The 27,846-nt window shown below is 49.9% G+C and overlaps 3 protein-coding genes across 3 annotated transcripts in view; 1 reads left to right on the plus strand and 2 right to left on the minus strand.

Annotated features, from left to right (window-relative positions):
* ACAP3 (ArfGAP with coiled-coil, ankyrin repeat and PH domains 3) overlaps positions 1–17,257 on the minus strand; it is a 121,004-nt gene extending 103,747 nt beyond the window's left edge. The window contains exon 1 of the mRNA XM_056864841.1: positions 17,172–17,257. Within this exon, the coding sequence (XP_056720819.1) occupies positions 17,172–17,218 (47 nt within the window). The 5' untranslated portion in view covers positions 17,219–17,257. The remainder of the gene's footprint in view (positions 1–17,171) is intronic.
* Positions 1–27,846, minus strand: part of INTS11 (integrator complex subunit 11) — a 130,497-nt gene that overhangs the window by 46,745 nt on the left and 55,906 nt on the right. The gene's annotated exons all lie outside the window — the stretch shown is intronic.
* Positions 26,911–27,846, plus strand: part of PUSL1 (pseudouridine synthase like 1) — a 35,188-nt gene continuing 34,252 nt past the window's right edge. Inside the window, exon 1 of the mRNA XM_056865514.1 lies at positions 26,911–26,969. Coding sequence (XP_056721492.1) covers positions 26,911–26,969 — 59 coding nt within the window. The remainder of the gene's footprint in view (positions 26,970–27,846) is intronic.

A 27,846-nucleotide genomic window follows, 5' to 3' on the forward strand; every position in this document is an offset into this window, starting at 1 on the left:
AGGAGAGGGGTATCCACGGCTACTAGTCAAAATGAATACTAGTCATGATGCATACCTATTCTCTGCAGGATCAGAGGAGCATGCCTGTTATATTAGGTGCTGTGGAACCCAGGCAGGATAATGCTGCTGCAGTCGTCTTGTCTGGGGGCTTCCTGTGGAGGCACCTGGTTGGCCACTGTGTGAACAGACTGCTGGACTTGATGGGCCTCGGTCTGATCCAGCAGGGCCTTTCTTATGTTCTTATGTATAATCTCATCAGCGGAAGGCATGGTCTTTTCCCATCAGAGGCTCAGCTGAGATGAGAGGTAGGCAAAGGAGGCGATTTCTTCCTCGCATATCCCACCCCACCCCCATTACAAAAGACCATTTCATATATCCTCAGGGCAGGTCATGATGGAGAGGCAAGATCCGTGCTTCCTGCCAACTTGGAGTTTCTCAGGGAGGACAAAGGAAGGGCTGTATCATGGAGCGGGTCCAAAGCAGTGAGAAAAATTCCTCAGGGATGGCTGCAACAAGGCAGGGAAGATCCCAGATCATAAGTGGGAGGTCCCTTGGAAAGACACTCATCTGCTTCAAATACTTGAAGGGCTGTCATATAGAGGAGGGTGCTGAGTTGTTTTCTGTTGCTCAAGAAGGTCGGACTAGAACCAATGGGTTGAAATTAAATCAAGTGTTTCCGTCTAGACATTAGGAAAGATTTTCTAACAGTTAGAGCGGTTCCTCAGTGGAACAAGCTTCCTCGGGAGGTGGTGAGCTCTCCTTCCCTGGAGGTTTTTAAGAAGAGGTTAGATGGCCATCTGTCAGCCATGCTGATTCTGTGACCTTAGGCAGATGATGAGAGGGAGGGCATCTTGGCCATCTTCTGGTCACTAGGGGTGTGGGGTGGGAGGTAGTTGTAAATTTCCTGCATTGTGCAGGGGGTTGGACTTGATGGCCCTGGTGGTCCCTTCCAACTTTATGATTCTATGATTTCCATGCGCACAGTGGGCAATATCCATGGGCAGATTCTCCAGCAGAAGCATCATGGAAATCAATCCGCGGCCCTGTTTATTATGAGAGCCAGAATGATGTAGGGGTTAAGAGCAGAGGACTCTAATCTGGAGGAAAGGGTTTGATGCCCCACGCCTCCACATGAGCAGGGGACTCTGATCTGGAGAACCAGGTTTGTTTCCCCACTCCTACACGTGAAGCCAGTTGGGTGACCTTGGGCTAGTCACAGTTCTCTCTGAACTCTCTCAGCCCCACCTACCTCACAAGGTGTCCGTTGTGGGGAGCGGAAGGGAAGGCGATTGTAAGACGGTTTGATTCTCCTTAAAAGGTAGAGAAGGTCGGCATATAAACACCAGCTCCTCTTTTTCTTAGGTGTTCTGGACTCGAAACATGCTATGACCAGACCATTAACTCACAGTTTTAAAAATTATCACGGCATGCCCTGAATGCGAAAATAGGGACAGTGATTTACCCGTGCAAAAGGCAAGAAAGCTGGGATTTTCCCTGGTGTGTGTGTGTGTGTGTTAAGTGCAGTCAAGTCGCTTCCGACTCATGGCGACCCTATGAATGAAAGTCCTCCAAAATGTCCAATCTTTGACAGCCTTGCTCAGATCTTGCAAACTGAAGGCTGTGGCGTCCTTTATTGAGTCAATCCATCTCTGGTTGGGTCTTCCTCTTTTCCTGCTGCTCTTTCCCCTGGTACATAGGGGCAATTGGTACACACCGAGTGGCCAACTTACCAGCTGCCTTCTGCAGCTGTGTCTCGCTCAATCTACAGATATCAGTAGGGGGGGGATCACGTTTACCCCTATGCCCCCCAAAGCTTTGCCTGTTGATTTCTGTGCCCCATGCAACTGTTAAACACACAGGAGCAAGCCAGGACGGTTTTGTTCCGGCCCTCGGGCAATCTGACACACGCCCCTTGCTTCTCGGCTGTTTAAAAAAAAAAGATGTCGCCTTTTGTATCACAACCAGGAATGCAATATGTCAGCCACACACAAAGCAGGGATTACCACATTCCTACGCATCCTCGAAACAGGGGTGGGTGGGCGGGGGTTGTTTCTCGCACTCCCACACCGACAGGGCTTCTCCCACGCATGAGACAGATTTGGCTAATAAATAATACAGCAATTATCGAGGCCCAGGGACGACGATGGAACAGACTCCGTCTGCTGGGGGCGGGGAAGAGAGAAAGGATTAACTTGCACGCCAAAAAATTACATAAGTCTGTTTAGACGGAGCGAACCGTGTGCTTATTTAGGAGCCGAGCGAGCATTTCCGCTCCGGCTGCGCCACCCCGAATCGTGACATCATGCCTTAATCCTTTCTAATAAATATTTTCGGTTATCCCTGCTCGACGGCTTAGCTTTTCGCCTCCTTGCAGTCGGGCTATTAAAACGGATCCGTTCTGGGAAGCCGGTGGGTGTTTCAGAGGGGATATGTGTTTGTATACACCCACACCCCCCCGCTCACAGTCTTGGTGTTTACGAGGGGGTATCTCCCAGATTTTAAGTCCATCCGATTGACTTCCTAGGCCTTCTTTCAGGGCTTTAGTGCTTGAGCTGGGATTGACCAGGGCTTAGCCCCACGGAACTGTTTGCATTCGGCGCGGCTCTGTGTTTGAACGTTGAACACACATGAACACATGAAGCTGCCTTATACTGAGTCAGCCCTTTAGTCCATCCAAGTCATTATTGTCTACTCAGACCAACAGCAGCTCTCCAGGGTCTCAGGCAGAGGGTCTTTCACATCACCTACCTGCCTAGTCGCTTTAACTGGAGATGCCGGGGATTGAACCTGGGACCTTCTGCAGGCCAAGCAGATGCTCTACCACTGAGACGTGGCCCCTCCAGCGATGGAGGAAATGGCGATGAAAAGGGACACTCTGTGCATGGCCAGAGGACTTCTCTTTCATTGCTCAGTACATGGAGCATGTATGTTTCTAATGCACCAGGGCTGATTTTTTTTAAAAAAGATGTAAACCCCACTTTTCTGTATAACAATCTGTAAAGCGAAAGAGAGAGAGAGAGAATAATAAAATCCAAATGGCAAGAAGGTTTTCATTTTGGAGTTGTAAAGAAATAATTTATCTTTTGGTCACTTTGTGTCTTGGTGGGGGAAGGGGGCACAAATATTGAAAAGTCAACAACTGTGCTGGCGATTTTATTCTTCCCATTTTGCTATTGGTAGCGAGGGTTCCTTTTATCGCCTACGCAGGCTGTGCAGTTTTTATATGCAACCAATGTATTATTCATATGTATAATACACATGCTATTCATGCAATGGGCAATTGGGAGAGGTGAAAGGATTTTCTTTTTACAGATGTTCAGGAACAAATGCAAAGTCTCCTTTGGCTTCTGTAATGTTGCAGTTTTCTCTTTGATGTTACTGGGGGATTATTACTTCGGGGTGCATATTTTTTAGAAGGGGTCACAATGTTTTAATTATTACTGCTTTTTATGTTCCTGATTGTCAGCTACCTTGAGTCCATTCTGGGGAGGGAAAGGCAGGAGAGAAACATCGAAATGAATAAATACTGTACAATGCCAATTGATTGTTGCTCATTTCTAGTTGTGGAAAGAAACAGAAAAGGGCATGAATCGCGAGTTTGACTTTCATAAATCAGAAGCCGAACGGGAATAGGGTTGGTTATTCATAGAATCGTAGAGTTGGAAGGGACCACCAGGGTCATCTAGTCCAACCCCCTGCACAAGGCAGGAAATTTACAACTTCCTCCCCCCCACACCCCCAGTGACCCCTACTCCATGCCCAGAAGATGGCCAACATGCCCTCCCTCTCATCATCTGCTTAAGGTCACAGAATCTGCATTGCTGACAGATGGCCATCTAACCTCTTCTTAAAAACCTCCAGGGAAGGAGAGCTTACCACCTCCCGAGGAAGCCTGTTCCACTGAGGAACCGCTCTAATTGTTAGAAAATTCTTCCTAATGTCTAGACGGAAACTCTTCTGATTTAATTTCGACCCGTTGGTTCTGGTCCGACCTTCTGGGGCAACAGAAAACAACTCAGCACCCTCCTCTATATGACAGCCCTTCAAGTACTTGAAGATGGTTATCATATTCCCTCTCAGTCTTCTCCTCTTCAGGCTAAACATACCCAGCTCCTTCAACTTTTCCTCCAGACCCCTCACCATCTTTGTTGCCCAATTCGAATCAAGACAGTGGGGATTAGAAATTCAGGAGGCCTAAAAGTCATCACCTTGAACTGTGCCCAGAAATAAATGGGTAGTTCTTTAACATACTGGCACAATATGCTCACATCTGGGCGTTCCAATCGAATCACTCTATTCTGAACCAGTTTCTGAACAGTCTTCAGGGGAAGACCCATGGATAACAGTAATCTAGCCTGGGTATTAGAATAGTTGCCTGTGGCTTAGCAGGTCTCTTCCGTCTATCATTTCCCAGAGGAAAACCGGGACAACTCTTGCGTATCCCAGAACACGCTTTCTTCACTCGGAGGATCTGTACGGATACACGCACGCACCCCGCCCCGCATCGCTATTATGCATTGCTGAAGGCTCTTCTCCCCTGTCTACAGGCATCGATTTGTTCTGCCCTAACCAGCACAGCACAGTTTGGAAGGCGAAGAGGGTGCACCTGGCTACTCGGGGAAAAGAATACAATTATCCAAGAACATGTTACCAGCTGTCCAGGTAGAAGAGGGGCGGGGAACCTTTTTTCCGCCAAGGGCCATTTGGATATTTATAACATCATTCGCAGGCCATACAAAATTTTCAACTTAAAAATTAGCCGACCAAGCCCCAAGCAGGCAGCTGCCCCAGATGACCCCCACCCCCGGTGGGCAAGCAGGCAGGCAGGCATCCAACTTGGGCGCACTGGCCCACCTGGTGGCACAGGATGGTCTGTTGCACCAGCCGGGCGTAGCCGTCCAGCCACACGCCGAAGTTGCTCCTGCTTCTCATGGTCGGGGCTGGATTCTACAGTTGGCTCCTGCTACCTCTGCCTGTAGGGGTGAAATGAGGACACACTGGCTAAGAACTCACCCCACACACACACACACGCGCATTCTGGCCCTGCCCCCTTTAACCCCTCCATTGTCACTACTTCCGCCCCCTGCTCTCTTGTAGTACAGAGGGAATACGTTTCTCCATGGGTCGGATGGGAAAGGGTTAACAGAGTTTCTTGGGCAGTCCTAGCAGCTCCATAGCTAACAACTCTTCTGCAAGGGGGGGAAAAGGTTCCTTTTCTTGGCAAAACAAACTCACATCCGCCTTGAATATAAGCTATTCCTGTCCACGGGAGGGGGCGGATCACCAGTCTTAGTTCCTTCTGAGCTAGAGATCTGCCAGGACCCACAAAGGGCCGGACCAAATGATTTTGTGGGCCTTAAACGGCCCCCGGGCCTGACGTTCCCCACCCATGAGGTAGAAGCTTGCCGGCAGTAATGGACACGAAACGGCAGGACTCCTTCAGGCCAAGCGAGATGGGGCAGCAAGCGGCGATACAACTGCCCCATTCCCATACAAAACAGATGCTCCGGCTGTCCCGATTCAGCAGGGGGAATCTTTGCTTTCTGCTTCTTCTCCTGGGTCAGTTACTGCCCTAGGGTTGCCAACTGTGGGTTTGGAAATCCCTGGAGATTTGGAGCTAAATTAGGGCAGGATTTGGGGAGGGGAAGGACCTCTGTTGGGTAGAATACTATAGAGTCCACCCTTCAAAGTAGCCACTGGCTCCAGGAGAAATGATCTCGGTTGTCTGGAGATCAGCTGTAATTCCAGGCGGTCCCCAGGCCCCACTTGAAGATTGATAATCCTGTGTGTGTGTTAAGTGCCGTCAAGTCTCCTGAAGCTTAGACCCCAATGTGCAGTGGGTGGGGCCTGGGAGCTAAGGGGCGGTGCCTGAGAGATCAGAGGGTGGAGCCCTGGAACATGGAGGTTCCAGTCTGCCTTCGTGGTTAATCGCCATGGTGAATTTGCTTCATCCCTTTTCAGAAGAAGGAGAAGAATCATAGTTGGAAGGGACCACCAGGGTCACTCAGTCCAACCCCCTGCACAATGCAGGAAATTCACAACTACCTCCCCCCCCCAACACCCCCAGTGACCCCTCCATGCCCAGAAGATGTCCAAGATGCCCTCCCTCTCATGATCTGCCTAAGGTCATAGAATCAGCATTGCTGACAAATGGCCATCTAGCCTCTGCTTAAAAAACTCCAGGGAAGGAGAGCTCACCACCTCCCAAGGAAGCCTGTTCCACCGAGGAACTGCTCTAACTGTTAGAAAATCTTTCCTAATGTCTAGATGGAAACTCTTTTGATTTAATTTCAACCCGTTGGTTCTGGAGAAGAAGAGTTGGTTTTTATAGGCCAACTTTCTCTACAACTTAAGGAAGAATCACATGAACACATGAAGCTGCCTTCTACTGAATCAGACCCTTGGTCCATCAAGGTCAGTATTTTCTACTCATACCAGCAGCGGCTCTCCAAGGTCTCAGGCAGAGAAAGGTCTTTCACGTCACCTACTTGCTTAGTCTCTTTAACTAGAGATGCTGGGGATTGAACCTGGGACCTTCTGCATGCCAAGCAGAGGCTCTACCACTGAGCCACAGCCCCTCCGGCTCACAATCACTTTCTCTTCCCCTCCCCACAACAGAGACCCTGTGAGGTAGGTGGGGCTGAGGGAGCTCTAAGAGAGCTGTGACTAGCCCGAGGTCACCCACCAGGCTTCATGGAGAGGAGTGGGGAAACCAACCCAGTTCTCCAGATGAGAGTCCACCGCTCTTAACCACTACACCACACTGGAACAGAACTCCCTTTTGCCTGCTGTACTCTGGGCAATCCTGAGCTCTGGTGTTATAAGAGAGGGAGCAAAATCTCTCTCTCCCACCCCCGCCTCCATTCCTAATTCCGTCAACGTCTTTCGCGCCTCCTCAACCTTTGTCACCCCTTTCGTTTAAAAACAGCTCCCTCGCCCTTCAGCCTTTTCTCATAGGGAAGTCACTCGTCACGGCCCCCATGCGGGAACAGTGGCATGAGCATCTTGAGAGTCTCCAGGTGATCCGTTGGGCGCATAATTCAGCTGACACACAGACCCGCCGAGCAGTTTAACACTCTCCATCACAGAAGGCTCCTGGGGTGCGCCTGTCACAATTAGGTGCGTCACAACGCTTGGAGAAGCGAGCTGCCCTGCGTATGGAGAAATGGCTTCCGCCGAGGAGCCCCGGCTAATTTTCTCTTTTTATAGGGGAACCTGGCTTGGGATGAACAGAAGCAATGCGACCCATGGAGAGAGGGTAATGGGTGGTGTAGTGGTTAAGAGCGAAGGTTTGGAGTGGTGGAGTCTGATCTGGAGAAGCGGGTTTGATTCCCCGCTCCGCCACACGAGCGGAGGCTGATCGGGTGAACTGGATTTGTTTCCCCACTCCTACATACGAAGCCAGCTGGGTGACCTTGGGCAAGTCACACTCTCTCAGCCCCACCTACCTCACAGGGTGTCTATTGTGGGGAGGGGAAGGGAAGGTGACTGAAAGCCGGTTTGAGTCTCCCTAAAGTGGTAGAGAAAGTTGGCATATAAAAACCAACTCTTCTTCTTAAAATTCTTTTACTGGGGTTGATTCAGTGATGGGCCTGAGAGAGGGGAAAATGCAAACGGGAACTGCTAGTTTCGTGTCATGCGCGGTGCTAAATCATCACATTACATTTCTGGAGACCCATGTTTTCACAATTATATAGAATCATAGAGTTGGAAGGGACCACCAGGGTCATCTAGTTCAACCCTCTGCACAATGCAGGAAATTCACAACTACCTCCTCTATCTGCAGTCATGAATGGTAGAAACTTTCCCCATGTTTCAGCCCTCTTCAGAGGACTTGATTCTCACTGCAGTGGTCAATCTGAACCACTTTAGGGTATTAGGAAGGGCTCATGTGACTCATGTGTTGCCTGATCCCCCCTCCCCCGAAAAAAGTGGTCTATCAGGCTTTTAGCCTCATCTCCCCCTGACATGCTAATTTCCTATATGCCAAGACTTTTTTGAGGTCAAAACTTGAGATCTGGTAACTGCATCCATTCACACGAAGCCAACTTCTACTGAACCAGACCCTTGGTCCATCGAAGAAGAAGAAGAAGAGTTGGTTTTTATATGCCGACTTTCTCTTCCATTTAAGGAAGAATTAGACCGGCTTACAATCACGCTCCCTTTTCCACCCCTCATAACAGACATCTGTCAGGTAGGTGGGGCTGAGAGTGTGACTAGCCCAAGGTCACCCAGTTGGCTTCGTGTGTAGGAGTGGGGAAACAAATCCAGTTCCCTTATACTGAATCAGATCCTTGGTCCATCAAGGTCAGTATGTCTACTCAGAGGCTCTCCAGGGTCTCAGGCAGGGGTCTTTCACATTACCTCCTGCCTGGTCCTTTTGACTGGATATGCCAGGGATTGAACTGGGGACCTTCTGCATACCAAGCAGATGCTCTCGCACCAAGCCACAACCCCATCCCCTAAACATGAAGTTGCTTTATACTGAATCAGACCCCTGGTTCATCAAAGCCAGTATTGTCTACTCAGACCGGCAGCAGCTCTCCAGGATGTCAGGCAGAGGTCTTTCCCTTAGCTCACTGCCTCAGCAATGTGCACGAACAAGATTTTGAACAGACCTTCCAAATGCAAATCGGGGCAACAATTGCCCAGTGACAGAGACCCCCCACACCCACCCTTCAGCAAATCCATCCCTGTTCAATAGAGGGCACTGGAAGGTATGTGGGGATTTTTGCTTTCCTATTTCAGGTTTCCCGAAGAGTCAGCAGTCCCTTTCAGGGACTGACAAGCGGCCGGACAGCAAAACATCATCTGCATGCCGATCGAATGAGCGCATCGTGGAGCCCAAGTGCAAAAAATTCACTCCAAACAGGTCTTTCAAGGTAATTACCTGGCTTTGTATACCTGGGCACCAATTAGACAAGCCCCTGCAAGGTGAGCGTCAGAGGAACAAGGGCCATCCATCAAGGATCGGAGCTTCCAGGCTTCACGTTTTTAAAAGATTCCTTCTAGAGTATCAAGGAGTCAAAATTGCCCCTTCAAAAACGCCCACCCTCTCCGATTCCACGTGCAACCATCTGAGCAGGAAGCAGCCTGCTGCTCCTCTGCATGACATGCTAGAGGTCTATAAAATGATGCATGGTTTGGAGACAGTGGACAGGGAGAAGCTTTTCTCCCTCTCTCATAATACCAGAATGCAGGGTCATCTGCTGAAGCTGGAGGGGGAGAGATTCAAAACAGACAAAAGGAAGTATTTCTTCACACAACGCCTAGTTAAATTGGGGAACTCCCTGCCCCAGGATGTGGCGATGGCTGCCAAATTTGAAGGCTTGAAGAGGGGAGTGGACATGTTCATGGAAGAGAGGGGTATCCATGGCTACTAGTCAAAATGAATACTAGTCATGATGCATCCCTATTTTCTCCAGGATCAGAGGAGCATGCCTATTATATTAGGTGCTGTGGAACACAGGCAGGTCAATGGTGCTGCAGTCGTCTTGTTTGGGGGCTTCCTAGAGGCACCTGGTTGGCCACTGTGTGAACAGACTGCTGGACTTGATGGGCCTTGGACAGATCCAGCATGGCTTTTCTTATGTTCTTATGAGTTGACCTTCTTCAGCTACGGATATTCTGCTGTGAGCGACCCGCTCGCAGGCCCTATTGAGCCGAAATCTCAAGGAGGTCACATTTGCAAAGGTAATACGAGCTCAGCAGGGTCACCCTAGAAATCCCAACATGGGGAAAATATTCCAAGGGACGCGCCCTGGTGACATTGAAGAAAGGAGGAAACAGACTTCCTCCCCAGCCTCCGCCCTGAATATATGTCGATGACAGATTGCAGGAGGGTAGGGGGGTGTCTCTACATTCCTGTCTTCATTTGCTCATTAATTCTTCAAGCACGTTTTGTTTTCTTTTGGCAGACGTATGGAAACGTCTGTCGAAATATGGAAAGGCGCCTCTCCCTCTGGAATCTGCGTGAGCATCCTTCAGCTATCCCACCCAGTGCAGAGACACGAATGAACAAACCCCCACCGGCGGACTGGAAAGAAACTGGACGAGAGCAATCATTCACGCAGAGATGCAGAAGTCAGCTTCCTTCGTGGGCAGGTAGTTCTACCGCCATCTTTCCACTAGGCAGGAGTGAACAATCTGGTCAGGCCTGGTGCAGCAACAGGGTAGAAATACCCACCCCCATTAGAGGCTTTTTGGAAAGGAGGCAAAAATCATGCAGAGATGCAATGGACAGCCTCTTCTGAGGGTGTGTGGTTCCACTGCATTTTTGTGTTGGACATGACTAAATTATTGAATGGCGCCCGATGCAGAGACACAATTGCCTGCTCCCACTAGAAGCTTTTTGGAGAGGAGGCACAGCCAGAGCACTGACTCATGCAGAGATGCAGCAGGTGTCCTCCTCCAAGAGCAGCTAATTCTCCTATATATTGCCTTAGCAGTGATTACATGAGCTAGGCACCCAGTGCAGGGATGTAGTAGAATGAAGAAAGGAGCCATGGCTCAGTGGTAGAGCATCTGCTTGGCATGCAGAAAATCCCAGGTTGAACCCCCAGCATCTCCATTTAAAAGGGACCAGGCAAGGTGATGTGAAAGACCTTTCTCTGCCCGAGGCCCTGGAGAGCTGCTGCTGGTCTGAGTAGACAATACTGACTTTGATGGACCGAGGGTCTGGTTCAGTAGAAGGCAGCTTCACGTGTTCATGTGTTCAATGAACCCCTTTAGCAGAAGAAAGAAGGGGAAGGCCGTAGCAGTTCATCACGCAGAGATGCTGCAAGCAGCCTCCTATGAAGATGGTTGTTTTGAGCTCACCGAAGGCTTTTTAATATAATTAACTGCTCTTGACATACAGTTCGGAAATTACTGCTGCATGTCATCGTACAACTTAAAGGTAAAAGGGAAGAGGGGGGAAATCAAAGCTGGTTTGTTTCCACGGGCCAAATGTTAAGACCCAACGCGGATACACCAGGATACAATCTTGGCCTGAACGGCTGATGCGGCACCAGGTGACACGTGTCCTTTTATTCCAAGAGTTATCACAGTGTGTCTCACCTTGCAAAATATGCTGAGCCTCCACAAAGCCGCAGAGCGTTTTACTCAGCAAGGGATTCAACCCTGAACGCGTTTCCAAGGCCTCGGGCTGTACGATGCAACCACAAAGGAGAGAGTGCCTCTGAGCACGTGCAGAGTGCGTTTCGCAATACCTCCAAGTAGCCACATTGGAGTCCGGTTTGACGATGGCTAAGTGGAACCTCCATATTCAGAGGCAGCATACCTCAGAATACCAGTTGCTGGGGGGGCAGAAACGGGGAGCATTTGACTTAGGTGCCCCGTCGCCAGGCCCTCTGGGGACATCTGGCTGGCCACTTTTGGAAACGGGATGCTGGATGAGATGGACCACAAGACGTTCGGTCAAACCCTGAGAGGCCGTTTCCACCACCAGAAAGCACAAGAGGATTTATTGAGAACCAGCGTGGCGTAGTGGTTAAAAGCGGTGGTTTGGAGCGGTGGACTCTGATCTGGAGAACCGGGTTTGATTCCCCACATGAGCGGCAGAAGCTAATCTGATGTACTGGATTTGTTTCCCCACTCCTACACACGAAGCCAGCTGGATGACCTTGGGCAAGTCACAGTTCTCTTAGAGCTCTCTCAGCCCCACCTACCTCACAGGGGGTCTGCTGTGGGGAGGGGAAGGCGATTGGAAGCCGGTTTGAGTCTCCCTTAAGTGGTAGAGAAAGTCGGCATATAAAAACCAACTCTTGTTATTATTATCGAAAGCCCCAGAGCTCCTGGAGTTTCTGGGTTATATATTATTTCTTGTTTTAAAGGAGACAGGGCATCTTCTGGCAAGCAAAGGGTCTTGGCTCCAAGCCCGTATTCACTCCGGACCTCTACGCCAACAAATAAACCTATAGGAGCCATCCTGATGTCACGCCGTAAAGGCTCACACCCCCATGGAGTGAAACATCTGGCCTGTGAAGTCACCGTTGTGGCACAGTGCCACGAAAGCATTTACTGGCACAGTGACAGGAGCGAAACACCATCATCAATACACACACACACACCCCGTGAGGTTCATGTAAGCAGCTTTTTGAAGGAGGGGAACGGCCGGCGCAAAGTGGGTGGAGGGTGGGCCTGCCGTCGCTCTCCTCCGATTCTTTCGGTTTAAGTGTCGCGAAAGAACTTCACATCTCAAGCCCGTCAGGTTTTAAAAGGGGCTCCACTCTGTGCCACGCTGGCGTGCTGCTTGGAAGGTTGGCGTTCAGAGGTAGACTGCCTCAGAGCATGGAGGTTCCATTCTCAGTTATCAGGGCCAACACCTGCCGACGGGCCTGTCCACCGTGAGGTTATCAAAACCTTTTTAAGACGTGGTTCGGGCCCGAGACCTCGCTGAACTATAACTAACATTTTTGTGGCACTTGTAAAGACTAGCAATGTTCCCCCCCCCCCAATATCAGTGTTCGAGGGCTCAAACTCAATTCTTCAGGTGTTACGCGGGGATTGACACTTTGTGTAGGTTCTGAGGCAAACACCTGATGAACCCTGGAGTATATTCCCCTTGCTGGCATGTTCTACCAAGGACCTGTGCAGTGCCCCAAGAAAACAACCCGCTGACTGCACAAGACTTATTTTTGTTCCATTATAAACCAGAACTTATTCTGTCAATCCCTTTCTTATGTGTGTGTTACGTATCATCAAGTCATTTCTGACTTATGGCAACTGCTGTATGAATTACTGACCTCCAAAATGTCCTATCGTTAACAGCCTCGCTCAAGTCTCGCAAACGTGTGGAGTCAATCCATCTCACATCGGGACTTCCTCTTTTCCTGCAGCTTTAAACTTTTCCTAGCATTATTGTCTTCTCCAGCGAGTCTTATTTTCTCATGACGTGGGCAAACCGTGATAGTCTCAGTTTAGTCATTTTAACTTGTAGGGAGAGTCCAGGCTTGATTTGACCTAGAACCCACTTATTTGTCTCTTCAGTAGTCCATGGTATCTGTAAATACACCTTAGGGCTTAACTGAGTCCTCCCTGCAATGTCCATTGAACACATGAAGCTGCCTTCTACTGAATCAGAACCTCGGTCCATCAAAGTCAGTATTGTCTACTCAGACCAGCAGCGGCTCTCCAGGGTTTCAGGTGGAGGTCTTTCGCACCACCTACTTGCCTGGTCCCTTTAACCAGAGATGCCGGGGATTGAACCTGGGACCTTCTGCATGCCAAGCAGATGCTCTACCACTGAGCCACAGCCCGTCCCCAGAACATAAGCAAAGCCATGAACACATGAAGCTGCCTTATACTGAATCAGACCCTTTGTCCATCAAAGTCAGTCTTGTCTACTCAGACGGGCAGCAGCTCTCCAGGGTCTCAGGCAGAGGTCTTTCACATCACCTTCTTGCCTAGTCCTTTTAACTAGAGATGCCAGGGATTGAACCTGGGACCTTCTGCATGCCAAGTAGATGCTCTACCACTAAGCCACAGCCCCTCCCATTCTTCCATTATACCAAGATTTACACCAAACACAGACCTTCTATCTTTCACCTTCCATTGTTTCTGCTCTCTAGCCCAAATGACAGATTACGAAGACAAGGTATCAATGATGTAAACAGACCATCTGGTTTACAGAATTAAGTTCATTCAGACTTACTCCCAAGTAAGCATGCGTCAGCTCGCAACTTCAGCTGATTAATCACCCGCTGACCATTTGCTGTAACTCGAAATTGCTTTGCATACTACCACGAAGTACAGCTAAGCAACAAAATTCACTGCCACTGGATACTGCCAACGGTCACTGGCTCAAACGGCTTTACTAGGAGGCTGGACACATTCATGGAGGACAGTCCCATCACTGGTTAGTAGCTGTGAGAGCTAAACAGAACCTCCATGTTCAGAAGCAGTGTACCTTAGAATACTGGGAGGCAATAACTAGCAGAAGCTTTGGCCTCGGTGCTTCTGCGGCCCTTGGGTCAGTCAATGAGGGACACAGGATCCCAGTTTAGAAGGAATTTTGGTCTGATTAAACTGGCCTCTTTGATGTTTTTTACCCAAACTTTGTATAAATGTCTCTTTGAGATACCGAAGACGCAAAACACCATAACGCTTCAATAAGTGAAAGACATCGTCCTTGGAAGAAAAGATCCTCTTTTATGAGGCTACAGTAACACACCGGAACCAAAATAGCAGCATCACGGGTTGCTACAGATTAAATTGGCCCTCGCCAAATAACACTGGCACCCCACAACAAATCCACGGGTCGATCGACCTACCAATTCAATGTAACCGTGAAAACGATAACAGCCCCGGATCATCTGGCATTTTAAGCGCTCGAACCCAGGACAGCAGTTGCGCCCACCATATGTCGCTCCGCGACAGAAACGGAAATGATGTGACTTTTCCATTCATCCACTCTGCTTTTCTATCCCTTTGCTCAAAGGGATTGACAGATCTCGTCTCTCAATCCAGGTACTGGCCAGGTGAGACCTCTGCACTTTAAACCATTTTTCAACTCTGCAGGACTGTTGCGTGTGGCAGATGTTAAGCTCACCCGTGGGAGGTAAACCCACTTGATACTGTAATTTAGTATAGTGGCAAATAAATGAATTCTGCACCGGGAGGTTTTCAGTTGTAACTCTGCCATGAGTTCACAATGACTACCTATAGCCGCTTACTAGGGAGTAAGACCTTACTTCCAAGCACACCTGCAGAGGGGCTTGCCAAGCCCTTCTCTCCCATGCGGAGTCAAGCCCTCTCTCTCCTCAATATTCCATATGGGCCTGTAATAATACTGGCCTACCTTATAGGACTATTGCAACGATTACAGGATGTTTTTTTTTTTAAGGTAACATGTTATTATTATGGAACCCCTCTTGCTCAAAACCATTTATAGCTCCTGGCAGCCCCTCTTGGCTAGGCAAAGGTCTTTTCCCAACAGCTGAAGGACTTTAACTGGAGAGCGAACTTGGCACCTTTCGTACTCAAGGCAGGCGCCCTGCCACTGAGCCAAGGCCCCTATCAGACTTGGGGTGTGTGTGTGTGTGTGTGTGTGTGTGTGTGTAGACACAAATCTCCAACTCAGGCACAATCCAACAGGCACGCAAACGCCCATGCGTACTTTCCCCCCTCCCTCTCCCTCTCAGTCTCCGGAGCTAAGTAATCAAGTAATCGACACAGGGGAGCAACTGTGCGCTTCCAGTAAATCAGGGGGAAGCAAGGGGACGTGTGTCCCCCCCCTCCCGTTCAGACGTGTCATTTATAAATATCTGGACAGCGGCCATCAGGATACAGTTATAGCCATAAAATCCGGGGTGGGGGGGGAAGAGAGCTGTGCTGTCTATTCCTGCCCCCGACATCCATTTGCACACCGCCAGCCATGACCTTGGATGTGTCCAAAAAAGACCTCTGGTGATCTCTCTCTCTCTCTCTGTCTGTCTGTCTGTCTGTCTTTCTCTGCTCTTAAGTCATTTGGATTTTTTTTCCATGGGGAGGGGGGTTTGGCACAGGAAAAACTCCCCCCCCCAGCCTTTTCTTCTCCAGCCCGCTCTTCAGGGCCTCTCCGAAGGCTCCATGCCCATCATCGAAACCATTTCCAATGCCACCCATCTTCCCTGATTCTTTATCCAGGCAGCTGAGACCTCTCCGGAGTGACGGGTGCGAATGTGTGCGTGTGTGCATATGCGCCGTGCGCCTCCCCCCCCTTTGTACATCGCCGGGTCTGGGCGACCAGAGGGCTAGACAAAAGCCGCCGGCCCCCTCCCAACCCAGCCAGAGGCCCACCCCACACCGCTGGCAGGCGACCCCACCCCCAGAAGGCCAGAAGCACTGGGATGGCCATTCCAAGGGCCACCTAAGCCGCCAGATCTCATGAGGCTGGGCCCCTCGCCCCTTCCAACCGCCACCTCTCCAGAGAGCCATGTGTAATGCACAGCGCACTGCCTTCTTCCCAGATCCCTCTCCCCCCCCCCCACCGCCACCTCCCTTCCTCCAGCCTTTGCAAAGAATGGAGCTGGTCTGTCTTTTCTGCTTCCCTTGCCCTCTCTTCTCTCCCTGCTTGCTCATCTTACAAGGATCCCTAACCAGATTCTCGAAGGAGCATCGGCGCATGCATGCTTCTCTCTTCCTCCCCCCCAAACCTTCGCCTCTCTTCCAGCCCCCCAATCCATCCCTTTGTGAAGCGCCGAGAGCCAGACAAGCAGGCAGACCGAGAGACAGACGGAGCCAGCTTTGGGAATGGGTTGGACCCGCCTGCCGCGATGGAGCCTGCCTCAACTCCTTGCAGGATTGCAGGCGTGCAAACGACGGTGCAGGAGAGGGAGAGAGACACGGGCACGCCGCCGTTCCGACGAGCGTCCAGCTCGAACGTCCCTCCCCCCCAGACACCCCCCACCCCACGCATATACACACACCTGCGTTTGCAAGGAGGCCGATTGGGAGGGGGGGCTCTTTGCATTAAAAAAAAACAACCCCACACCTTCGGGGTGCGTTTTAAAAACCCCACACCTGGCCTGCTCCGGAGATGCTCCGGGGAGACCAGCCCCTTCCCGGCGCCGGGAAGCCCGCAGAGGGTCGGGAGGGGAAAGGAGCCGCAGGGATGCAGGGGGATCCGGCTTGCGCTGGGGGGGAGCCACGATCCCCCAAGGCGTTGGAGATCCGGGAAGGGGGGGAGGCGGACGCTGGGCTGGGGGGCGCAGAGAGGATCGCGGGTCCCTCGGGGGAGGGCCGGCGCGATCCCCCAAGGCGTTGGAGATCCGGGGAAAGGGGGAAAGAGGCGGACGCTGGGCTGGGGGAGCGCAGAGAGGGAGGGGATCCCGGGTCCCTCGGGGGGGAGGGCGCGATCCCCCAAGGCGTTGCGATCCCCCAAGGCGTTGGAGATCTGGGGAAAGGGGGAAGGAGGCGGACGCTGGGCCGGGGGCGCAGAGAGAGGGGGGATCCCGGGTCCCTGGGGGGGGGGGCGATCCCCCAAGGCGTTGGAGATCCGGGGAAAGGGGGGAGGAGGCGGACGCTGGGCTGGGGGGGCGCAGAGAGAGAGGGGATCGCGGGTCCCTCCGGGTGGCGCTGGTGGCGGGGTGGGGTGGGGGGAGCCGCGATCCCCCAAGGCGTTGGGGACCCAGGAGGGGGGAGAGGCTGGGCTTGCGGGGTGGGGTGGGGTGGGGTGGGGGTCCCCTTACCGGAACCGGGGCGAGTCCTTGATGCACTCCTCGAATTCCACCGTCATCTTGGCGCAGGCTGGGCGCTCAGCGGCCGCCCAGGCGCATCTCCCGGCTCCTGCCTCTCCACGCCCCGGCGGAGCGCAGCCGGCCCGGCTCGGCCTCCCTCCCTGGGCTGGCAGGGCCGGGCTGGGCAGGGCCGGGCAGGGCCGGGCAGGGCGAGCCGGCGGCGGAGCTGGGCTGGCCGCAGCTGCTGATGCTGCTGCTGCTGCTGCTGCTGCTGCCGCCGCTGTCAGGCGCGCCGGGGAGCGTCGGCCAACTCCGCGCGCCCCGGCCTTCGCCCGCCCGCCCGCACGCCTGCCTGCAACGCCCCGCGCGGCCGGAGGGGGGCGGCGGAGGGGAGGCCCGCTCTCGAACCCAGGGCCGGGCAGGGGCCGGCGGGGGCGGAATGCCTCTTGGGGGCCCTTGACTCCTGGGAGGTTTATTTATTTATTATTATTATTATTATTATTATTATTATTATTATTATTATTATTTTATTCGGAGGGGGAGGCCCGCTCTCGAACCCAGGGCCGGGCAGGGGCCGGCGGGGGCGGAATGCCTCTTTGGGGCCCTCAATTTTGAAGTGGAAGGATGTGTCAAAGGCCACCAAAACTAGATTAATCCATGCCGTCGTATTCCCTATTACTATGTATGGGTGTGAAAGCTGGACAGTGGAGAAAGCTGAGAGGAAGAAAATAGATTCCTTTGAAACGTGGCATTGGAGGAGAGTGTTACAGATACTGGGAATGCCAAAAAACCAAATCAGTGGGTTTTAGCTCAAATCAAGCCTGAACTGACCCTAGAAGCTAAAATGACTAAACTGAGGCCGTCGTATTTTGGTCATGAGATGACAAGAGTCACTGGAAAAGACAGTCATGCTAGGAAAAGTTGACGGCAGCAGGAAAAGAGTAAGACCCAACAAGAGATGGATAGACTCAATAAAGGAAGCCACAGCCTTCAAGATCTGAGCAAGGCTGTCAAAGATAGGACATTTTGGAGGACTTTCATTCATAGGGTCGCCATGAGTCGGAAGCGACTTGACAACACTTAACACACACACACAGGTGCAAGAGAAACTGGACTCCTTTGAGATGTGGCGCTGGAGGAGAGATGACGGATACCCTGGGCCGCCAAAAGAACAAATCAGTGGGTTTTGGATCAAATCAAGCCTGAACTGACCCTAGAAGCTAAAATGACTAAACTGAGTCCATGGTACTTTGGGCATATTATGACAAGACAAGAGTCGCTAGGAAAGACAATCATGCTAGGAAAAGTTGAAGGCAGCAGGAAAAGAGGAAGACCCAACAAGAGATGGATGGACTCTATAAAGGAATCCACAGCCCTCAATTTGCAAGATCTGAGCAAGGCTGTTAAGGATAGGACGCTTTGGAGGACATGGATTCATAGGGTTGCCGTGAGTTGGAAACGACTTGACGGCACTTAACACACACACACACAGGTGCACATTCCCCCCCCCCCAAATCCACATTCTCCAAACTCAACAATAAGCCCCCATTGCAGAGTTTTGAGAATTTGGAATGGGAGGGGGGGAATGTGCATCTAGAGAGGGGCAAATCCAAGGCAAAAACCTCCCATGCGTAAAGGGCCTTGGAAAAAATAAATCCCGGCCCTTCCTTGTTGTTTCCTGTTCTCCCACGTAGGGTTGTCACCCTCTAGGTTGAGCGAGGTGAGGACCAAATCTAACCCTGATTTAGGTTTGCCAAACTCTAGGTGGGTACAATAAGTGAAAACACCTGTGCCAGAGTTAAATAATTTCAGGAAATTGGCAGCACGGGGGCTCAATAATACAAACCGATGGATAAAATGAAAGCATGTGATTTATACAGGCATTAACATCATGCCATACACACAAGTGATACAAAAAAAAATATCAACGTAATAAACCGAATCAAACATCAAGCAAAATTATAATTAGAATTATAATTAGAAACATGAAACTATAATATGGAAATATCCACTTATCAGTATGCAAAGCTCGGTTCCAAAATGTCCAGCCTGGGAGTGTCGGGAGAAATCCTGCCTGGGAGTATCGGGTAAACTTAAAGTCCAAGACAGTGTTCCGGTAGACCCAAGTCGGGTCGGAGGTAGAGAGGTGATAAAGAGACCGTGTGGCTAGTCTTGCGTCCACGTTTTGGAAGGCTTCTTCAGCTCAGAAAACAATACTGAAGCAACTGCAGCAAATAAGCACGTATTGTAAATTGTTGCCAAGATGTCGAAAAGACCATCACGCATAAGAGAAAGGGAACCCATTAAGCTTTTGGTGGTCTGAACCTTATGCGTGACAGTCTTTTCTAGCCCTGGTTTAGAGTTGCCAACCTGTAGGTGGGGCCCAGATAGGGTTGCCAGGTCCCTCTTTGCAACCGGTGGGAGATTTTTGGGGCAGAGCCTGAAAAGGGCAGGGTTTGTGGAGGGGAGGGACTTCAGTGCCATAGAGTTCAATTGCCAAAGCAGCCATTTTTCTCCTGGTGATCTGATCTCTATCGGCTGGAGATCAGTTGAATTAGCAGGAGATCTTCTGCTACTACCTGGCAGTTGGGAACCCTAGGCCCAGAGATCTCTTGGAATTACAACTGACCTCCAGATAACAGAGATCAGTTCCCCTGGAGAGAATTGCTGAATTGGAGGGTGATTAAGAATATATTATACCCTGCTGAGGTTCCCTCCCAGGCTCCATCCCCAAATCTCCAGGAATTTCCCAATCCAGAGCTGGCAACCCCACTTCCCCACCCCTTTGGTCTTCACAACAACCCTGTGAGGTGGGGTTGGCTGAATGACAGTCCTCTGTAAGTTTTCAGAAGCCACAGCCGCACGCAGCCTCATTGGTGGGAGCCACCCACATTTTCACAGCGTAGAAAACTTCGGAGCACAGCAGAATTCTTCGTCGGTGCAAAAAGGAGGGAGGTGAGGCGAGAAAAAAAACAGGTTTCAGGGCGTGCCAGATGAGTCCCCGGTCTGAAGAGTCTGAAGAGGCGTTGCAGACTGAATTGGATCGGGTGGGTTTGGGGGCAAAGCTGGTTTCCAAAAGTACCAAGGGCAAAAAGATGCCCCAACTGGACAGTCTCCTTGGTGGATATATGTACACATGAACACATTAAGCTGCCTTGTACTGAATCAGACCCTTGGTCTATCGAAGTCAGTATTGTCTACTCAGACCGGCAGCGGCTCTCCAGGGTCTCAGGCAGAGGTCTTTCACATCACCTACCTGCCTAGTCCCTTTTAACTGGAGATGCCAGGGATTGAACCTGGGACCTTCTGCATGCCAAGCAGATACAGCTCTACAAACTGAGCCACAGCCCCTCTCCATGGCTCTCCAGGATCTCAGGCGGAGGTCTTTCACATCCCCTACCTGCCTAGTCCCTTTAGCTGGAGATGTCGGGGGTTGAGCCTGGGACCTTCTGCATGCCAATCAGATGCTCTACCACTGAGCCACGACCCCTCCAAGAAAGGCTGCATATAAATTCCCTTTTTAAAAAAAAGCATACTACATTTCTGCAGAGGCAGACTAGAATTGCTGCGCTCAGCTGGCCTGTTACCTTTCTGCAGGCTTTGGGCTCGTTTCCTTCCAATCACACGGCCGCACAGAACATCGACTCAGACAGAAACCCAGTGGGCAGACTCCTTTGAAAATCTTCACTTCTGCATATGCAAAAGCCCTTTTTGTGGCTGTGTAAGCGTGAAGTATGTTCCCGTTTTAATGTTGTTTTTAAAGTCACATTGTCAGAAGTTTGGGGATCAGTAGCATCAATGGGAGGGGCCGTGGCTCAGTGGTAGAGCATCTGCTTGGCATGCAGAAGGTCCCAGGTTCCATCCCCAGCATCTCCAGTTAAAGGGACTAGGCAAGTAGGTGATGTGAAAGACCCCTGCCTGAGACCCTGGAGAGCCATGGAGAGGGGCGGTGGCTCTGTGGTAGAGTATCTGCTTGGCATGCAGAAGGTCCCAGGCTCAATCCCCAGCATCTCCACTTATAGGGACTAGGCAAGTAGGTGATGGGAAAGACCTCTGCCTGAGACTCTGGAGAGCCTCTGTCGGTCTGAGTAGACGATACTGACTTTGATGGACCAAGGGTCTGATTCAGTAGAAGGCAGCTTCATGTGTTCAATGGGCACCGGGAGCTAAACTGGAAGCCTTAACTTTTGGCAGTGATGCTACAGTGGCACAGACAATACAATTAGGGCGCCTCCGTCCCTGAACTCCGGGACTCTGTGAATGGCGCGGCTCATAGGCAGGATCCGATTAAATTAATCTGCTGTGGCCATTAAAGAGCAATAGACAGCTCGCGCATGTGTGCGCACGCGCGTGTTTAATCCTGATCAGTCAGCAGAAGCTGTGGGAATGTTTTCTCCCCAGCGTGAGTGATTCAAAGAACAGACTGCGTAAGTCCTCTGGCAAGTTACAGCCGGCACATCTGTTTCAGTGTTGATCTGCTGGAACATTTGGGGGGACGTATAGATCTTAACAGATGCCTATAGCACACACACTGGGGGGGGGGGAATCAGCCTTGACTGCTTCCACAAAACAAGATTTCTTGTCCAGTTTTAATTGGAAAGGACTCCGGTTCTGGCTGCTTCGATACCGGCCTATCTGGACTGTGTGTGTTAAGTGCCGTCAAGGCACTTCCGACTCATGGCGACCCTATGAATCCATGACCTCCAAAACGTCCTATCTTTAACAGCCTTGCAAATTGAGGGCTGTGGCTTCCTTTATCGAGTCCATCCATCTCTTGTTGGGTCTTCCTCTTTTCCTGCTGCCCTCCACTTTTCCTAGCATGACAGTCTTTTCCAGTGACTCTTGTCTTCTCATAATGTGACCAAAATACGATAGCCTCCGTTTAGTCATTTTACCTTCTAGGGTCAGTTCAGACTTGATTTGATCTAGAACCCACTGATTTGTTTTTTTGGCAGTCCACGGTATCTGTAACACTCTCCTCCAACACCACTTTTCAAAGGATTCTACTTTCTTCCTATCAGCTTTCTTCAATGTCCAGCTTTCACACACCCATACATAACAATAGGGAATACAATGGCATGAATTAGCTTGATCTTGGTTGCCAGTGACACATCCTTACACTTCAGAATCTTTTCTAGCTCCTTCATGGCTGTCCTTCCCAGTCTCAATCTCCTTCTGATTTCTTGGCTGCAGTCTCCCTTTTGGTTGATGATGGAGCCTATCCAGACTACCGGAGTAAAATGCAACCTATAACAGAGACGCATCTACTCTGCACCAAAGTGACTCATAAGAAGAGCTGTCAAAAGCCCAACAAGTCCAGCATCCTCTTCCCAACGGAGCCAGTCAGAAGCTCGCAAGCCAGCCATACGGGCAACGGTCCCCTTCTGTTGTTTGTCCCCCAGTGTCTGGTATTCAGAGATAGACTACCTCTGAGAATGGAGGCTCCTTTGAGCTATCAGTTCAAACTCGGAGTCCAGGAAAGCTCAATTCTGCAGCTTGCACAGACTCAGCCTGTTTGCTTTTTCTGTAATTTTGCACAGTCAATTCTGGATTTCGCTAGCGAAGACGAGTAAGGTGTTCATCTTTCCAGTCCAGGCTGCAGAAGTCATATCAAGCCACCCTTCCGGCTTCTGAGATTTCTTTAGGGCTTACCGGCACACTTGGACATTTGTCTTTTCAATGATAAAATATTGAATTAGCCGAGTGCTCAAGGCACATGAGAGCCAGCGTGGTGTGGTGGTTAACAGTTAACAGGCGGACCCTAACCCAGAGAACCAGGTTTGATTCCCCACTCCTCCACATGAGCGGCAGAGGCTAATCTGGTGAACTGGATTTGTTTCCCCGCTCCTACACATGAAGCTTGCTGGGTGACCTTGGGCTAGTCACAGCTCTCCTAGAGCTCTCTCAACCCCGCCTACCTCACAGGGTGTCTGTTGTGGGGAAAGGAAGGGAAGGAGATTGTAAGCCGGTTTGATTCTTCCTTAAGTGGCAGAGAAAGTCAGGATATAAAAACTAACTCCTCTTCTTTTCAGGAGAGAAATTAGTCATGGAGCACTAATTTTCACCTCACACCTACATACTAAACCGAAAGACAGTAGCATTTTTCTTTCCAACCTCTTCTCGGAACACTAGGAGATGCTTCACGGAGCAACAAGGGCTCCACGCAGCACAGTTTGGGAACGTTTGCCCTATGCATTATGACTAGTATCCATTTTGACTAGTAGCCATGGATAGCCCTCTCCTCCATGAACATGTCCACTCCCCTCTTCAAGCCTTCCAAGTTGGCAGCCATCACCACATCCTGGGGCAGGGAGTTCCACAGTTTAACCATGCGTTGTGTGAAGAAATACTTCCTTCTATCTGTTTCGAATCTCTCACCCTCCAGCTTCAGCAGATGACCCCCGCGTTCTGGTATTATGAGAGAGGGAGAAAAGCATCTCCCTTTCCACTCTCTCCATACCATGCATAATTTTACAGGCCTCTATAATATCTCCCCTTAACCACTCATGTGCAAGCAGAGCACGGGCGCTCTCTTTGCAGTCATAAGAGCTAGAAATTTTAAGCTGGGAGTTGTAGGAAGCCAACATCACGATCTGAGAGTTTTCTCTGCTCTGCCGGAATTGCAGCATACCCAGTGCCCTGCCGGTGCCTATATATTTCAGCATGCTCCTTTTTAATTCCCCAAATGTATTAGTTGCATTTCCACTAGAATGAGTTCTCAAAGCAACTTTGCAATATAAAACTGTAAAAAAAAAAAAAAAAAAAACCCTATAAAAACACCGTAAAATATAACAAGAACGATGTAAGCAGGCCCGAGCAGTTCACGAGCTTGGCCTGTTGCCAGAACTGGAGGACGCAAAGCCTAAGAAAGATTTCAGCGGAGTAATTCTGAAGCATGAACGCACCAGATTGTGCATGCGTGCACCCCAAAGAGCCACTGGGCCGCGTTGGTAGCACATTGTGCTCCTGTTCATTCTGCTGCCACCCGGAAATCTGCCGCTAAACAAATTCGTGGAGGAGGAAGGCTCTGTCAAACACTAGTAAACAATGGAGCATCCATGCACCAAGGCAGTGTCTTTCTAAATACCAGCATTTGGGGCGGCGAGAGCTGGCTTAGGGTTGCCAACCTCCAGGTAGTGGAAAGAAAAAAGACACCACTGTGCATGTACCTGGACATAAGTTACCCTACGTGAGAACTGGCTGAAATTTATCCCACTTGAATTTATAGCAAACATGCAATATGTAAGCTGGAGATATTACATGATGATTGATTTTTGAGGGACTGATGAAGAAATTTAAAGCCAAAGAATTCGAAACGGCCGTATCCCCTCTTCAGTTTTTGGCATCATCTCATGGTAATGTTAGGAATACTATTTCAAAGCTTGAAGAGGAACCAAGAACTTCCCTGTGATGATTGAAAAAGACCTAAGGACTAAACCTATACACTGAATTTTCAATCTGGTTTGTTCCAGCCAGATTGTTGTAATATACATTGTATATAGTAGGATAGATTGTTTAGGTTGTTAGTTTCAGTTAGTGTATAGTTGCGACTCTGTTATATGTTGTAGCGATTAATATAAATATTTGCACTTTGTAATATTCATACGCTCCTGTGCTGATTTCCAAAACCTCCAGGTAGTGGCTGGAGTTCTCTAGCTATTACAACTTATCTCCAAGCGACAGAGATCAATGGCCCTGGAGAAAATGGGCGCTTTGGAAGGTGGACTCTATGGCATTGTACCCATCAAAGTCCCTCCCCTCCCCAAACCCAACCCTCCTCAGGCTCCACCCCCAAATTCTCCAGGTATTTCCCCACCTGGAGCTGGCAACCCTACTTACTGCAAGTCAGACCAATGGTCCATTCTGTGCGCACTGCTGTGTCTTCTGGCTGCTGGCAGCTGTCTGGAGTCTGAAGCACTTAAGATGCCACAGATGATTCATCTAGGATTCCCTTGGCGATCTTCTCCTTCCCACCCAGTTTTTAACTGTTGTTTTATATATATATGCTTACCTTCGCACATGCTCAGGGGTGCATTGCCCGTGTATGTGCGTGAAGTGTGTAAAAAGTGCCATCAAGTCACATCTGACTTATGGTGACCCCTGGTGGGGTTTCCAAGACACGAGGCTAACAGGGGTGCTTTGTTTTGCCCATCAACAACAAAGAACGAAAACAAAATGAAAAGCCCAAAACCTTTCCTCTTGTTGAAAGAAAGGATCTTACAATTTATTGTTTATTATATTATATGTATATTGTTTTCTTTTTTTGACGAAACTGTATTATGTTGTTGTTCTATGTTTATTTTTTTCTGATTTTTTAAATTATTAACAAAAATAAAATAGAGAGAGAGAGGAGAGAGAGAGAGAGAGAGAGAGAGAGAGAAGAAGAAAGAAAGAAAGAAAGAAAGAAAGAAAGAAAGAAAGAAAGAAAGAAAGAAAGAAAGAAAGAAAGAAAGAAAGAAAGAAAGGGAGGGAGAGAGGGAGGGAAGAAAGATGGAAGGAAGGAAGGAAAGATGGATGGATGGATGGAAGGCAAGAAAGAAAGAAAGAAAGAAAGAAAGAAAGAAAGAAAGAAAGAAAGAAAGAAAGAAAGAAAGAAAGAAAGGAAGGAAGAAAGAAAGGAAGAAAGAAAGAAAGGAAGGGAGGGAGGGAAGAAAGATGGAAGGAAGGAAGGAAAGATGGATGGATGGAAGGAAAGAAAGAAAGAAAGAAAGAAAGAAAGAAAGAAAGAAAGAAAGAAAGAAAGAAGGATGGATGGATGGATGGATGGATGGATGGATGGATGGATGGATGGATGGATGGGATGGGAAGGGAAGGGAAGGGAAGGGAAGGGAAGGGAAGAAAAAAAGATGGAAGGAAGGAAGGAATTATGGATGGATGGAAGGCAGCCAAAAAGGCAGGCAAGAAAAAGAAAGAAAGAGACAAACAAACAAACTAACTAATTCTGGACATCTTCAAAAGTACTCGACCCAAGACAGCCAATTTTTAAATATTCTTTTAAAAATCCATCATGCATATAAATGATTTTTTTCCTGAAGATACCAAACGCGGATTGTAATATTTCGTACAAAAGGGAGCGGACGCTTTTGCTCCGGGTTGAGAGTTTCCCCCAGGTCCCTGCCGAGCTCCGAGGTTGCGTCTCGGCCCCTCCCGCAGCTCGCCGTGTCTCCATGCGCGGACGAGAGTTGTCATCAGAACGCGACGGCGACCGTCTTAGGCGCACGTGCAAACGCCCTATTTCTTTCATTGCAGCCGTTTTGCTGTCCTGGAAGTGCCTGAAAATAGCAAAGAAAAGGCGTGTGTGTGTGGGGGGGGGGGGGAGAAATCATTGCAAACCCGGCTGGGGAGGGAAAGAATCCGGATTTCGATCCCGCAGAGCAGGGAGAGAACGATGCAAAGCCCAGTTGCAATAGCAGGAGCGCTTTGAAGTCGCTCTAATTTCAGTAAGGAAAGGCAAGAAGCGGCTAGTCGTTTGGGGGCCTTTAAAAAAAAAGTAGGCCAGGAATTCAAACACAGGGAGATGGGTGCTGGAGCATATGCATGCATGCATGCATGCATGCGTTGAGCATGACCAGTGCATTTGATTCCAGCTAGCAGTTTTCAGTGCAAGGGACGCAGGGGGTCAGTTTTGCACGGCAGCAAGTGTGGAAGAGTCCAGGGAGACTCTTCCATATCCTCCATATCCCTTTAGCTTTAATGAAGGTGAAGATCACTGTGCGATTTTCTTGGGATCGCTGCCGAAGTTGCCCCCTCGATGGCTTCTCCGACGACACGTTATTTAATATTCTTCCAGTACATTGGGACTAAATATAGGTAGGTCTGGTCTGGTCTAAAGCAGTAGTTCCCAAAGTGGGCAGTACCACCCCCAGGGGGGCGGTGGGATTACCTAGGGGGGCATTAAGAGGCAAGGGGGCAGCAGGGGGTCCCTAGAGGCGGGCCCCTTCCACTGTGTTGTTCACTCATTTACAAGATCAAGCTGTGGCACCATGCTGGCAAATTTGGGGGAAACTATCAGAATTATTTCCCCCAGACTTTGAAGAGCTGGTACCACTGGATCAAGTTCATCTGTTTTGTTGAATACATTTCAACTAAAAAGTTTCAGTTTGATTTTGAATAATTGTTACTGTTAATTGTTACTGTTTCGAAATTTTATTGTTATTATCTTCTTGAGGGCAGCAGGAAAAAAGGAAGACCCAACAAGAGATGGATTGACTCAATAAAGGAAGCCACGGCCCTCAATTTGCAAGACCTGAGCAAGGCTGTCAAAGATAGGACATTTTGGAGGACTTTCATTCATAGGGTCACCATGAGTCGGAAGCGACTTGACGGCACTTCACACACATCTTTAGTGCGTCATGTGTGTGTGTAAAGTGCCGTCAAGTCACAGCCAACTTATGGCGACCCCTTTTGGGGTTTTCATGGCAAGAGACTAACAGAGGTGGTTTGCCAGTGCCTTCCTCTGCACAGCAACCCCCATATTCCTTGGTGGTCTCCCATCCAAATACTAACCAGGGCTGACCCTGCTTAGCTTCTGAGATCTGATGAGATCAGGCTAGCCTGGGCCATCCAGGTCAGGGCTTAGTGCATCATGCTTTTTATAGGATAGGGTGGGGGGGCACTGGGGTTGAAGGTGTGGAACCAAGGGGGTGGGTGGCCCAAAACGTTTGGGAACCACTGGTCTAAAGCCTTC

This window comes from Euleptes europaea, chromosome 19 (genome assembly GCF_029931775.1).
Source record: "Euleptes europaea isolate rEulEur1 chromosome 19, rEulEur1.hap1, whole genome shotgun sequence".
In the NCBI taxonomy this organism is placed as follows: Eukaryota; Metazoa; Chordata; class Lepidosauria; order Squamata; family Sphaerodactylidae; genus Euleptes; species Euleptes europaea.